The sequence below is a fragment of the Aquarana catesbeiana genome, linkage group LG12, assembly GCF_042186555.1.
Source record: "Aquarana catesbeiana isolate 2022-GZ linkage group LG12, ASM4218655v1, whole genome shotgun sequence".
In the NCBI taxonomy this organism is placed as follows: Eukaryota; Metazoa; Chordata; class Amphibia; order Anura; family Ranidae; genus Aquarana; species Aquarana catesbeiana.
Window position 1 is genome coordinate 242,577,818 of NC_133335.1, and position 12,661 is coordinate 242,590,478.

Consider the following 12,661-nt stretch of genomic DNA (forward strand, 5'->3'; position numbering starts at 1 on the left):
GGAGAGTTATAGAGGAAGGAGCAGAGTCCTCCAGCAGAGTATTTCAGGAGAGGAGAGTTATAGAGGAAGGAGAGGAGTCCTCCAGCAGAGCAGAGTATTTCAGGAGAGGAGAGTTATAGAGGAAGGAGCAGAGTCCTCCAGCAGTGCAGAGTATTTCAGGAGAGGAGAGTTATAGAGGAAGGAGAGGAGTCCTCCAGCAGTGCAGAGTATTTCAGGAGAGGAGAGTTATAGAGGAAGGAGCAGAGTCCTCCAGCAGAGTATTTCAGGAGAGGAGAGTTATAGAGGAAGGAGAGGAGTCCTCCAGCAGTGCAGAGTATTTCAGGAGAGGAGAGTTATAGAGGAAGGAGCAGAGTCCTCCAGCAGTGCAGAGTATTTCAGGAGAGGAGAGTTATAGAGGAAGGAGAGGAGTCCTCCAGCAGTGCAGAGTATTTCAGGAGAGGAGAGTTATAGAGGAAGGAGCAGAGTCCTCCAGCAGTGCAGAGTATTTCAGGAGAGGAGAGTTATAGAGGAAGGAGCAGAGTCCCCCAGCAGTGCAGAGTATTTCAGGAGAGGAGAGTTATAGAGGAAGGAGCAGAGTCCTCCAGCAGAGTATTTCAGGAGAGGAGAGTTATAGAGGAAGGAGAGGAGTCCTCCAGCAGTGCAGAGTATTTCAGGAGAGGAGAGTTATAGAGGAAGGAGCAGAGTCCTCCAGCAGAGCAGAGTATTTCAGGAGAGGAGAGTTATAGAGGAAGGAGCAGAGTCCTCCAGCAGAGTATTTCAGGAGAGGAGAGTTATAGAGGAAGGAGCAGAGTCCTCCAGCAGTGCAGAGTATTTCAGGAGAGGAGAGTTATAGAGGAAGGAGCAGAGTCCTCCAGCAGAGTATTTCAGGAGAGGAGAGTTATAGAGGAAGGAGAGGAGTCCTCCAGCAGTGCAGAGTATTTCAGGAGAGGAGAGTTATAGAGGAAGGAGCAGAGTCCTCCAGCAGAGCAGAGTATTTCAGGAGAGGAGAGTTATAGAGGAAGGAGCAGAGTCCTCCAGCAGAGTATTTCAGGAGAGGAGAGTTATAGAGGAAGGAGAGGAGTCCTCCAGCAGTGCAGAGTATTTCAGGAGAGGAGAGTTATAGAGGAAGGAGAGGAGTCCTCCAGCAGTGCAGAGTATTTCAGGAGAGGAGAGTTATAGAGGAAGGAGCAGAGTCCTCCAGCATTGCAGAGTATTTCAGGAGAGGAGAGTTATAGAGGAAGGAGCAGAGTCCCCCAGCAGTGCAGAGTATTTCAGGAGAGGAGAGTTATAGAGGAAGGAGCAGAGTCCTCCAGCAGTGCAGAGTATTTCAGGAGAGGAGAGTTATAGAGGAAGGAGCAGAGTCCTCCAGCAGTGCAGAGTATTTCAGGAGAGGAGAGTTATAGAGGAAGGAGCAGAGTCCTCCAGCAGAGCAGAGTATTTCAGGAGAGGAGAGTTATAGAGGAAGGAGCAGAGTCCTCCAGCAGAGCAGAGTATTTCAGGAGAGGAGAGTTATAGAGGAAGGAGCAGAGTCCTCCAGCAGTGCAGAGTATTTCAGGAGAGGAGAGTTATAGAGGAAGGAGCAGAGTCCTCCAGCAGTGCAGAGTATTTCAGGAGAGGAGAGTTATAGAGGAAGGAGCAGAGTCCTCCAGCAGAGCAGAGTATTTCAGGAGAGGAGAGTTATAGAGGAAGGAGCAGAGTCCTCCAGCAGAGCAGAGTATTTCAGGAGAGGAGAGTTATAGAGGAAGGAGCAGAGTCCTCCAGCAGAGTATTTCAGGAGAGGAGCGTTATAGAGGAAGGAGCAGAGTCCTCCAGCAGAGCAGAGTATTTCAGGAGAGGAGAGTTATAGAGGAAGGAGCAGAGTCCTCCAGCAGTGCAGAGTATTTCAGGAGAGGAGAGTTATAGAGGAAGGAGCAGAGTCCTCCAGCAGAGCAGAGTATTTCAGGAGAGGAGAGTTATAGAGGAAGGAGCAGAGTCCTCCAGCAGTGCAGAGTATTTCAGGAGAGGAGAGTTATAGATGAAGGAGCAGAGTCCTCCAGCAGTGCAGAGTATTTCAGGAGAGGAGAGTTATAGAGGAAGGAGCAGAGTCCTCCAGCAGAGTATTTCAGGAGAGGAGAGTTATAGAGGAAGGAGCAGAGTCCTCCAGCAGAGCAGAGTATTTCAGGAGAGGAGAGTTATAGAGGAAGGAGCAGAGTCCTCCAGCAGAGCAGAGTATTTCAGGAGAGGAGAGTTATAGAGGAAGGAGCAGAGTCCTCCAGCAGTGCAGAGTATTTCAGGAGAGGAGAGTTATAGAGGAAGGAGCAGAGTCCTCCAGCAGTGCAGAGTATTTCAGGAGAGGAGAGTTATAGAGGAAGGAGCAGAGTCCTCCAGCAGAGTATTTCAGGAGAGGAGAGTTATAGAGGAAGGAGCAGAGTCCTCCAGCAGTGCAGAGTATTTCAGGAGAGGAGAGTTATAGAGGAAGGAGCAGAGTCCTCCAGCAGAGTATTTCAGGAGAGGAGAGTTATAGAGGAAGGAGCAGAGTCCTCCAGCAAAGCAGAGTATTTCAGGAGAGGAGAGTTATAGAGGAAGGAGCAGAGTCCTCCAGCAGTGCAGAGTATTTCAGGAGAGGAGAGTTATAGAGGAAGGAGCAGAGTCCTCCAGCAGAGTATTTCAGGAGAGGAGAGTTATAGAGGAAGGAGCAGAGTCCTCCAGCAGTGCAGAGTATTTCAGGAGAGGAGAGTTATAGAGGAAGGAGCAGAGTCCTCCAGCAGAGTATTTCAGGAGAGGAGAGTTATAGAGGAAGGAGCAGAGTCCTCCAGCAGAGCAGAGTATTTCAGGAGAGGAGAGTTATAGAGGAAGGAGCAGAGTCCTCCAGCAGAGTATTTCAGGAGAGGAGAGTTATAGAGGAAGGAGCAGAGTCCTCCAGCAGAGTATTTCAGGAGAGGAGAGTTATAGAGGAAGGAGAGGAGTCCTCCAGCAGAGCAGAGTATTTCAGGAGAGGAGATTTAGATAACTGACCTGCAGCTCTGACCAGAGCCCCAGCACTGTCCGGTCTCCGTAGTTCTCCTCTATTAGGCTGAGTTGAGGATGAAGACGCTGAGATGCGAAGAACGTTGCCCAGTCCTCCTGCCACTCGTTGACCTGAGGAGACAATAATATAAAGTGGTGAACAATGTGATGATTTTAGGTATTTATTTCGGAGTGATAGATGAAGTGGGGAAGGAGCTCCGGGCACAAAAACCTTTCTTTTAAATCTATTCCTCAACAGCCACGGGGGGGGGGGGGGGGGGGGGAGATAAATCCACAGCTATGACCTCAGAAAGGCGGCAGTGACATCATCATCACTGGGCTGGACACCGATATCCATGCAGAAAATACACATGATGAATAGATTTAGACAATAATTGCTTTTGCTGGAGTTCTGCTTTAAATACGGTCCGTGTTCCTGTAGAGGAGATTTCCCTTCTCTTCTTGTTCTGACAGGGGTCACTGGGAGAGGAAGCAAGGGGGACACAGCAATAAAATCCTGACAAAGCCTCTACAGTACACCTTCCCCAATTAGCCAATCAGCTTCTAGCGTCAGCTTGTTCAGTTGAGCCTTGGCCATAAAACCTGGAATCTGATTGGTTTCTGCACAACTGCACCAGATTCTGCAATCTTCAGTTTTAGTAAATAACCCACCAATCAGATAGGAAGTAAGGGGAACGCTCTCACATGGGGACACCAATACAAACTTGTTATCTGACGGGGAAGATGTAGAGCCTTTGTCAGGATTATATTGTTGTGTCCCCATGAGGGGAAATTTCCCCTGACTTCCTGTTACTCTTTTTAATTTGCAGTCAAAAAGCTTAGTTGTGACACGAGCATACTGACAAACTCCAGTTAGAGCACATTGCTCTCTGGCAGAATCTGCTCCTACACGCTCAACGCGTTTCACCCCAATAGGAGTTTAAGACTGAACTCTGGGATAGGCAAATATTGTCTATTGACATGTGACTTCTTCCTGAATCTCGGTGAGCTTTGTGTATTTCTTCCAGATCTGTGCAGTAATCCAGTGTGAGACTTCCTGTAATAAAGACCGCCCACTGCTGCTCTCTCTCCTTGTGCAGGGGGACTGGTCTCGTCTCCGCCCCCTCCCGTAATTTCTCTATAGGCGACCTGTAGTGGGTGGAGCCTCCTGGACCCCTCCCACAGCTCTGCTCTCTCTCCTTGTGCAGGGTGACTTGTCTCGTCTCCACCCCCTCCTGTAGTTCTCTGCAGGCAACCCACATAGTGGGTGGGGTCTGCTAGGCCCCTCCCACAGCTCTGCTCTCTCTCCTTGTGCAGGGTGACTTGTCTCATCTCCGCCCCCTCCTGTAGTTCTCTGCAGGCAACCCACATAGTGGGTGGGGTCTGCTAGGCCCCTCCCACAGCTCTGCTCTCCTTCCTTGTGCAGAGTGACTTGTCTTGTCTCCGCCCCCTCCTGTAGTTTTCTGCAGGCAACCCACATAGTGGGTGGGGTCTGCTAGGCCCCTCCCACAGCTCTGCTCTCCTTCCTTGTGCAGAGTGACTTGTCTCGTCTCCGCCCCCCTCCTGTAGTTTTCTGCAGGCAACCCACATAGTGGGTGGGAACTGCAAGGCCCCTCCCACAGCTCTGCTCTCCTTCCTTGTGCAGAGTGACTTGTCTCGTCTCCGCCCCCCTCCTGTAGTTTTCTGCAGGCAACCCACATAGTGGGTGGGGTCTGCTAGGCCCCTCCCACAGCTCTGCTCTCTCTCCCTGTGCAGGGTGACTTGTCTCGTCTCCGCCCCCCTCCTGTAGTTTTCTGCAGGCAACCCACATAGTGGGTGGGGTCTGCTAGGCCCCTCCCACAGCTTTGCTCTCCTTCCTTGCGCAGAGTGACTTGTCTTGTCTCCGCCCCCTCCTGTCGTTCTCTGCAGGCAGCCTGTAGTGGGTGGGGTCTGCTGGGCCCCTCCCACAGCTCTCCTCCATAGCACAGGCTATATACAGCGCAGTGATGATGTCACCACTACTTTACACGGAAATATCTGAGTTTGCAAAGGTATTTGGTGCACATAAAGCAGATTAATATTCTTTGTAGGTATTAAGAAATATGTTTAATGAAAGTTTTTTTTGCCTGGGGTTCAGTTTTAATCAGAAATGCTGAAAAGTTGCAGAAGCTGTTGACCTGCCAGAAATCCAGTGAAGCTCCTAATTTCCTGTGGTGAACTGACTACAGGACGCCTCAACCTTTCCTTACACCTATACCATAGGAGGGAGGTGTTCTGTAGTCTAGTGGAGTAGAACTGGGCGGAGCTGACAACGCTGATTGGGATTTTATCACAAACGGAGTCAAGCCAAACCAGGAAGTAAGGAGCCGGAATTCTGGGTAATTAAAACATTTGTATTTTTTTGTACCTACAGCAAAAGGGTTATGTAATACAAACTGAACCCCCAAATCGATGTCAGTTCTTTATATGTAACAAACGTCCCCCATCGAATGTTCCTTGATGCAGCGAAGCCTCTGACCTGGGGAATATATCCACAACACGTGGTGGTATGAAAGCCGAACCTCTCCACCGGCTGCAGATCTCTGGAACATTCCCCTGGAGGTGAAAATCACAGAAGAAATAAAGCTGGGGGACGACTTTCAACAATATTTAGTTTTTGCACCTTAAAGTTGAAGTTGAATCTTATTTGTTGTCTTTCCTGGTTCCTCCTTTTCCTCCTTTTCCTCCTCATCAACCCTTACAATCAAAATTGTAAATAAAACCTGTTTTCATTACATACCTTATTTTAGTGATGTCATCACTGGGTCTCTGCGATTCTCTATGTAACGCAGGCAGATCATGGCTGGGGGGGCAGTGGAGTGCTGCACATAGGTTCCTGAAAACACAGCACCCCGGCCTCAGTACTCCTCTCAAGAGTCGTCAGCCTTGATGCAAGCAGTGGGCTGGCCCTTGAGGGGGGAGTTATGCAAATATCAAGATGCCTTGATGGGTGGGTATCAGTCTGGAGGAGTGGGCAATCCCATTTGCATGCAGACTGCCCTATGTGAGGCCCATATGTGATTCTGAACCTCCATAATGAAAAAGAAATCAAATACAGTGAATAAAGTGGTGGGCGCTAGAGGCAGTCAGGATGGGGGGGAAATGGCTAGATGATGCCGGATGCCCTCCAGCCAGGAAATGAGGCAGGCTCTATCTGACCCAGGAACATTGCCCCTGCTGCCCAGGCCTCAGACAATTTATGGGCTCTCCCTCCGCCTACTGGGCACACCTCTCCAGGGATTGGCTGGTGTACCGTCCATTCTCAGGATGTCTGTTCTGCAGATACTCAACAATAAACTTCCAAGATCCTCTAGATCGGGGAAGGCAACCCGGGGCTCTCCATCTGTTGTGGAACTACATTTCCCATGAGGCATTGCAAGGCTGGCCGTTACAATTACTCCCAGAGGAATGATGGGACTTGTAGTTCTGCAACAGCTGGAATGCCCCAGGTTGCCTCCCCCTGCTCTAGAAGATGAGTCTGTGAAACACTGAGCAGCCCTAAATAATCAACCCCCTGCTGAGCCCGCCCCACTGAGTGACGAGGAGCCAAACGAAATGTACCCACCGGCCTGCCCTACACTAGAGGGCGCTACAATGTGAAAGAAGAAGGGGAGGTTTTAATGTAACATTCTTACCGATCGTCCCGCCTTGTTTCTGCGCCGTCTTCAGCAATCTCTGGTTGTGAAGGTGCAAATCCGCCAGCTGCTCCCCGAGCTTCTCAGCAAATCTAAGACGGGAAAAAGGAAAAACATCAGCAGCTTAAATCCTCCGTAAAACGGGCAACCGGGTTTATCTCTGGAACTTCTGAGACTCAGGAACACGGTCATCGCCGGCACACATCATCATTCAAGTGTATATCTGGGCTACATAAAAATAAAAAAAGAGAAAAGAAATAAAGGGGGGGAGAGAGAGAGAGAGGGGAGAGAGAGAAAGAGGAGGGGGAGAGAGGAAGGGGAGAGAGAGGAGGGGGAGAGGGAGAGGGGGGAGGGAGCATGGGAGGGAGAGAGAGAGAGGAGAAAGAGAAGTGGAAGAGAGGGAGACAGGGGGAAAGAGAGAGAAGGGGAAGAGAGAGGGGCAGAGAGAGAAGAGGGGGAGAGAGATAGGCAGAGAGAAAGGGGGAAAGAGAGAGAGAGAGAGAGAGAGAGAGAGGAGGGAGGAGAGAGAGAAGGGGGAGAGAGAGAGGAGAGAGAGGAGGGGGGAGAGAGAGAGGAGGGGAAGAGAGAGGGGGAGAGAGAGAAGAGGGGGAGGGGAGAGAGAGAGGAGGGGGAGAGAGATGGGCAGAGAGAGAGGGGGAAAGAGAGAGAGGAGGGGGAGAGAGCGTGGGAGGGAGAGAGAGAGGGGGGGAGAGGGAGAGGAGGGGGGAGAGAGGGGGGAGGAAGCATGGGAGGGAGAGAGGGAGGAGGGGGGGGAGAGAGGAAGGGGAGAGAGCGTAGGAGGGAGAGAAAGGAGGGGGAGAGAAAGGAGGGGGGAGAGAGAAGGGGGAGAGAGAGAGGAGAGAGAGAGGGGGGAAAGAGAGAGGAGGGGAAGAGAGAGGGGGAGAGAGAGAAGAGGGGGAGGGGAGAGAGAGAGGGGTAAAGAGAGAGAGGAGGGAGTGGGAAGAGAGAGAGGGGAGGGAGGGAGGGAGGGAGAGGAGAGAGAAAAAGGGAGGACAGGGTAATAGAGAGAGGAAGGGAGAGAGAGAGGGGAGAAGAGGGGGGAGAAGGATAGAGATGAGAGAGAGGGGGGGAGAGAGGGGGGAACTAAAAAGAGGGAGAGAGAGGGGGAGAGGGAAAGGGAATGAGAGAGGGGGGAGAGGGAAGGGGAGAGACCGAGAGAGATTGCTGAATCCAGACAAGAAGCAGGGAATATTGGGCAAGTGCTCCTATGTTTAATAGTTTACTATTGTTGCCCATGGCCTCTGGGAATATCCTGTAACCTTCTAAAGACTAGTGACAGAAGTAGATCTGTCCCTTTGTTGTTAACATGCACTATACCAGATAACTAAGTCTGTGTGCTTGTGTATTGGTTTTCTTGCTGTATATTAGAAGGTGAATTTGTTTATTGCAATAGAGTTTAGATGCAGCTCCTGTTTTTCTAGTTAAAGTGATTGTAGAGTCAGAAGGTGCATTCTATGCATTAAGATAAAAAGCCTTCTGTGTGTAGCAGAGCCCCCCTCAGCCCCCCTAATACTTACCTGAGCCCATCTCTATCCAGCGATGTTGTAGGATTGTCTCGGCTGCCTGAGACTCTCCCTCCTGATTGGCTGAGACATCAGCAGAGCGCCATTGGCTCCCACTGCTGTCAATCAAACTCAGTCAGCCAATGAAGAGAGAAAGAGGGCGGGGCCAGGCCGCAGCTCCATGTCTGAATGAACACACGGAGCTGCAGCTCGGCTCAGGTGCCCCCAGAGCAAACTGCTTGCGGGAGGGAGGGACCAGGAGAGTCGAAGAGGGACCCGAGAAGAGGAGGATTGGGGCTGCCCTGTGCAAATCCATTACACACAGCAGGTAAGTATAACATGTTTTTTATTTTTAACAAAAAAAATCAGACTTTACAATCACTTTAACCCTGTCCCTTCTAGTCTGGCATTTAATAGCTAGTTTTATGTCAGTTTTAGATTAGGCTAAAGCCAGATTAGGCATCCGATGGCCACTTCTAGTAGTTGCATGAAAGATTAGATGCTACTAGGGACTAATAAGCACAGACTACAGAGCCTACCATGGTTTCTGCTGGTGAAAAGCTACAATCCAGGCTGGTTGGACAATGGTTGGAGGATCTCCCTATCATCGTCTCTCACATCATGACAATCGCCACATTGTGATCATGTTCAGAGGGCCGCTGAAACTGAACTTTGCTGCAGCATTCATCTGGAGGTAATTTATAATACCTATAGAAAGCTTGTATTATTTCCATACTGGTGTGCATCTATATATTTATGGTTAATGTTATATGCTGGTTGCAGTAGTTCTTCTGCTCCCAGCTACTTTGATTAGATCAGCGTTTCTCAACTCCAGTCCTCAAGGTGCCCCAACGGGTCATGTTTTCAGGATTTCCCTCAGATGAAATGGCTGTGATAATTACTAAGGCAGTGAAACTGATCAAATCACCTGTGTAAAATAATGGGAAGCCTGAAAACATGACCTGTTGGGGCACCTTGAGGACTGAAATTGAGAAACACTGGATTAGAGTACTGATTAATTTCCCAGGGAGGCAATCCCCTCTGCAATATCCAGCTTAGGGGAGGCCATTTTCTCATAACCCCCCCCCCCCCCCCCAAAAAAAGAGGGCTACAAATGCTTCTGCCTTAGCTCAAATGCTGTGTGCAATTAAAGGGCTTATGAAAGAGGCGTAATTAGAGTCTTCAGGGCCCCAGTGCAAGAAACCATGAAGGGCCCCCCCGACCCCATCCAAGGTTCCTTTCCATTGGTCCCGGGGACCTTTTACTCCTGTCGTGTGGCCCTTTATTATGCTCCCACAGCGGGTCCCTTTCACATATTAAGCAGCAGGCCCCCTTACTGCCGTCTTTGCCCCCCCCCCCCAGGGTGGTGGAATGCCAGGGCCCAGTCGCGAGTGTGAACTTTGCGACCTTGATAGTTTCGCCACTGACCTTACTCTTACTATTAGGGGGGCATTTTGGATGATGTAAGGGGGCACTCTGGAAGTACTAAAATAGAACCCCACAACCACAGCCCAAGGTTGTCAGGAAGAGGCCCTTGTCCCCATCAACATAGGCAAAGCACCCCCCCCCCCCCATGTTGAGGGCATGTGGCCTGGTATGGTTCAAAAGGGGGGGCACTCGCTCTTCCCCCCCTTTTCCTGGCCTGCCGGACTACATGCTCAGATAAGGGTCTGGAATGGATTTTTGTTATTGTTTTAAATTTTGGTGTGAGGTTCCCCTTAAAATCCATACCAGACCCGAAGGCCCTGGTATGGATTGTTTGGGGACCCCTCACGCAGTTTTTTTGTAACGTTTTTGTATCGTCTGCAATGGTATTGTATTGCCAGCAATTTAAACGTCATTTTTGTTTTTCTTTATTATAAATGTCAGTTTTGCTGCAGCAGGTTCTATACACAGTACAGGTACAGGCAGACTAAGGGGACCCCCCCCCCCCCCGGCACTAAATTTAAAGGAATTTTTCATGTTTATTGTTTCACTTCAAGCATCATTAAAATCACTGCTCCTGTAAAAATGATCTTTTTAAAAAAAAAATTTTTTACATTGATACATGTCCCCCCTGGGCAGTACCCGGGTCACCATACCCTTTTTATGGCCAATAACTTGCATATAAGCCTTCAAAATGGGGACTTTTAATTTTTTAAGTTCGGATCCCATAGACTTTAATGGGGTTCAGGTCCGAACTTTTGCGATGTTCGAGAGTTCTGACAAATGCAAACCGAACCGCGGGGGGGTGTTCGGCCCATTTTTTATTATCACTTTGACCAACCAGAATCTAATTGATCCGTCCTGGAAGCCAATACAATTGTGCAAGACTGAAAGGGAAGGCTGGAATTCAGCTTTCATTTAGCCCAACAGAAAAGCCCCTCCCTCTCAGTTCAAGGCAATACACTCTGTATGTTAAAAGTGATATGATGTACAGTAGATAGCGCCACGTGAGGGGTGACTATCTACATGAATTAAACCAAAATAACATATAATAAATAACACCATGTGATAGTGACTACTTACCATGAAAAACAAATAACATATAATCCAAAAAAAAATATTATACAATAACAATTGCATATATAGTGAAAAGAAGTGTTAAAAAAAAACATGAAAATGATAACTTCCAAGTGCGTAATTCAGTGCCAAATCTTCTATGCCTTAAGATAAGAAGAAGAAACTTCCATTCACCACACCGTTTGTGACAGTGATTCCGCTCCCCTTAAGAAACTCACTCACCAAATTCAATTGCCTCGCATTCTCATGCTCGGCAAAAGCACTTTTAAGCCCACCCGGGTTAACAGTACATCCGATTCCCAACCGTGCTCATCAGAAGAGGATTGCTCCACATGTGAATAAACAAAATGCTTCCAACAGTGTAATAACGTAAAACCATTTATTGAAAAACGAAATCTCCAACCATTCAACTCACATCAGTGAAATCACAAAAAAAGCATCAAAGGCAAACTTCTGTCGGCACACTGTGCACGATGCAGCCTCTAAACCTCACTCGCTCACTTGTCAGTATCGATACGTCACATCCGGTACAACGTCATGCGTCACAGATGGTTGCCGTACAGCCAAGCCCCGACATGTTTCGTCATCTCGACTTATTCATGAGATGACGAAACATGTCGGGACGTGGCTGTACGGCAACCATCTGTGACGCATGATGTTGTGACGTATCGGTACTGACGAGTGAGTGAGTGAGGGTGAGGTTTAGGGGCTGCTTTGAGGGTCCGCCGTGACCACAATACACCGCTACAGTGTGCAGACAGAAGTTTGCCTTTGATGCTTTTTTGTGATTTCACTGATGTGAGTCGAATGGTTGGAGGTTTAGTTTTTCAATAAATGGTTTTACGTTATTACACTGTTGGAAGCATTTTGCTTATTCACATGTGGAGCAATCCTCTTCTGATGAGCACGGTTGGGAATCGGATGTACTGTTAACCCAGGTGGGCTTAAAAGTGCTTTTGCCGAGCATGAGAATGCGAGGCAATTGAATCTGGTGAGTGAGTTTCTTAAGGGGAGAGGAATCACTGTCACAAACAGTGTGGTGAATGGAAGTTTCTTCTTCTTATCTTAAGGCATAGAAGATTTGGCACTGAATTAAGCACTTGGAAGTTATCATTTTCATGTTTTTTTTAACACTTCTTTTCACTATATATATGCACTTGTTCTTGTATAATAATTTTTTTTTTGGATTATACGTTATTTGTTTTTCATGATAAGTAGTCACTATCACATGGTGTTATTTATTATATGTTATTTTGGTTTAGTTTATGTAGATAGTCACCCCTCACATGGTGCTATCTACATCATTTCACTTCTATATTGTGACATTAGCGCCACTATTTTTTCATTTAAATACGTTTTACATACATTATCACTTTACGTGGCCGCTCTAGCGGAGTTCATTTGCATGAGCGCAGCGGTGGAACATCAAGCTTAGGTGCGTGAGACTTGCTGACCAACAGCTGGATACACTCTGTATGTTGCTTATTTATTAGAAAAATTAAAAATCCCCCATTTTTGAAGGCTTATATGCAAGCCATAAAAAGGGTATGGGGACCCGGGTACTGCCCTGGGGGGGACATGTATCAATGTAAAAAAGTTTTTTTTTTAAAAAGATAGTTACAGGAGCAGTGATTTTAATGATGCTTAAAGTGAAACAATAAAAATGAAGAATTCCTTTAAATATAGTGCCTGGGGGGTCCCCTTAGTCTGCCTGTACCTGTACTGTGTATAGAACCTGCTGCAGCAAAACTGACATTTATAAAGCAAACAAAATGACATTTAAATTGCTGGCAATACAATACCATTGCCGACGATAAAAAAACGTTTAAAAAAAACTGCGTGGGGTCCCCCCCACAATCCATACCAGGGCCTTAGTCTGCCTGTACCTGTACTGTGTATAGAACCTGCTGCAGCAAAACTGACATTTATAAAGCAAACAAAATGAGATTTAAATTGCTGGCAATACAATACCATTGCCAACGATACAAAAACGTTAAAAAAAAACTGCGTGGGGGTCCC

General features: G+C 48.0%; 2 protein-coding genes across 2 annotated transcripts in view; one reads left to right on the forward strand and one right to left on the reverse strand.

The window, feature by feature from the left end:
• The window catches only part of LOC141113417 (E3 ubiquitin/ISG15 ligase TRIM25-like), a 102,375-nt gene that overhangs the window by 19,294 nt on the left and 70,420 nt on the right, over nt 1-12,661 (forward strand). The window lies entirely within an intron of this gene.
• Nucleotides 1-12,661, reverse strand: part of LOC141113733 (ketosamine-3-kinase-like) — a 29,524-nt gene that overhangs the window by 9,317 nt on the left and 7,546 nt on the right. The window contains exons 3-5 of the mRNA XM_073607017.1: nt 6,618-6,709; nt 5,462-5,538; nt 2,974-3,096 (exon numbers count right to left, since the gene is read on the reverse strand). Of these exons, the coding sequence (XP_073463118.1) occupies nt 2,974-3,096; nt 5,462-5,538; nt 6,618-6,709 (292 nt within the window). The remainder of the gene's footprint in view (nt 1-2,973; nt 3,097-5,461; nt 5,539-6,617; nt 6,710-12,661) is intronic.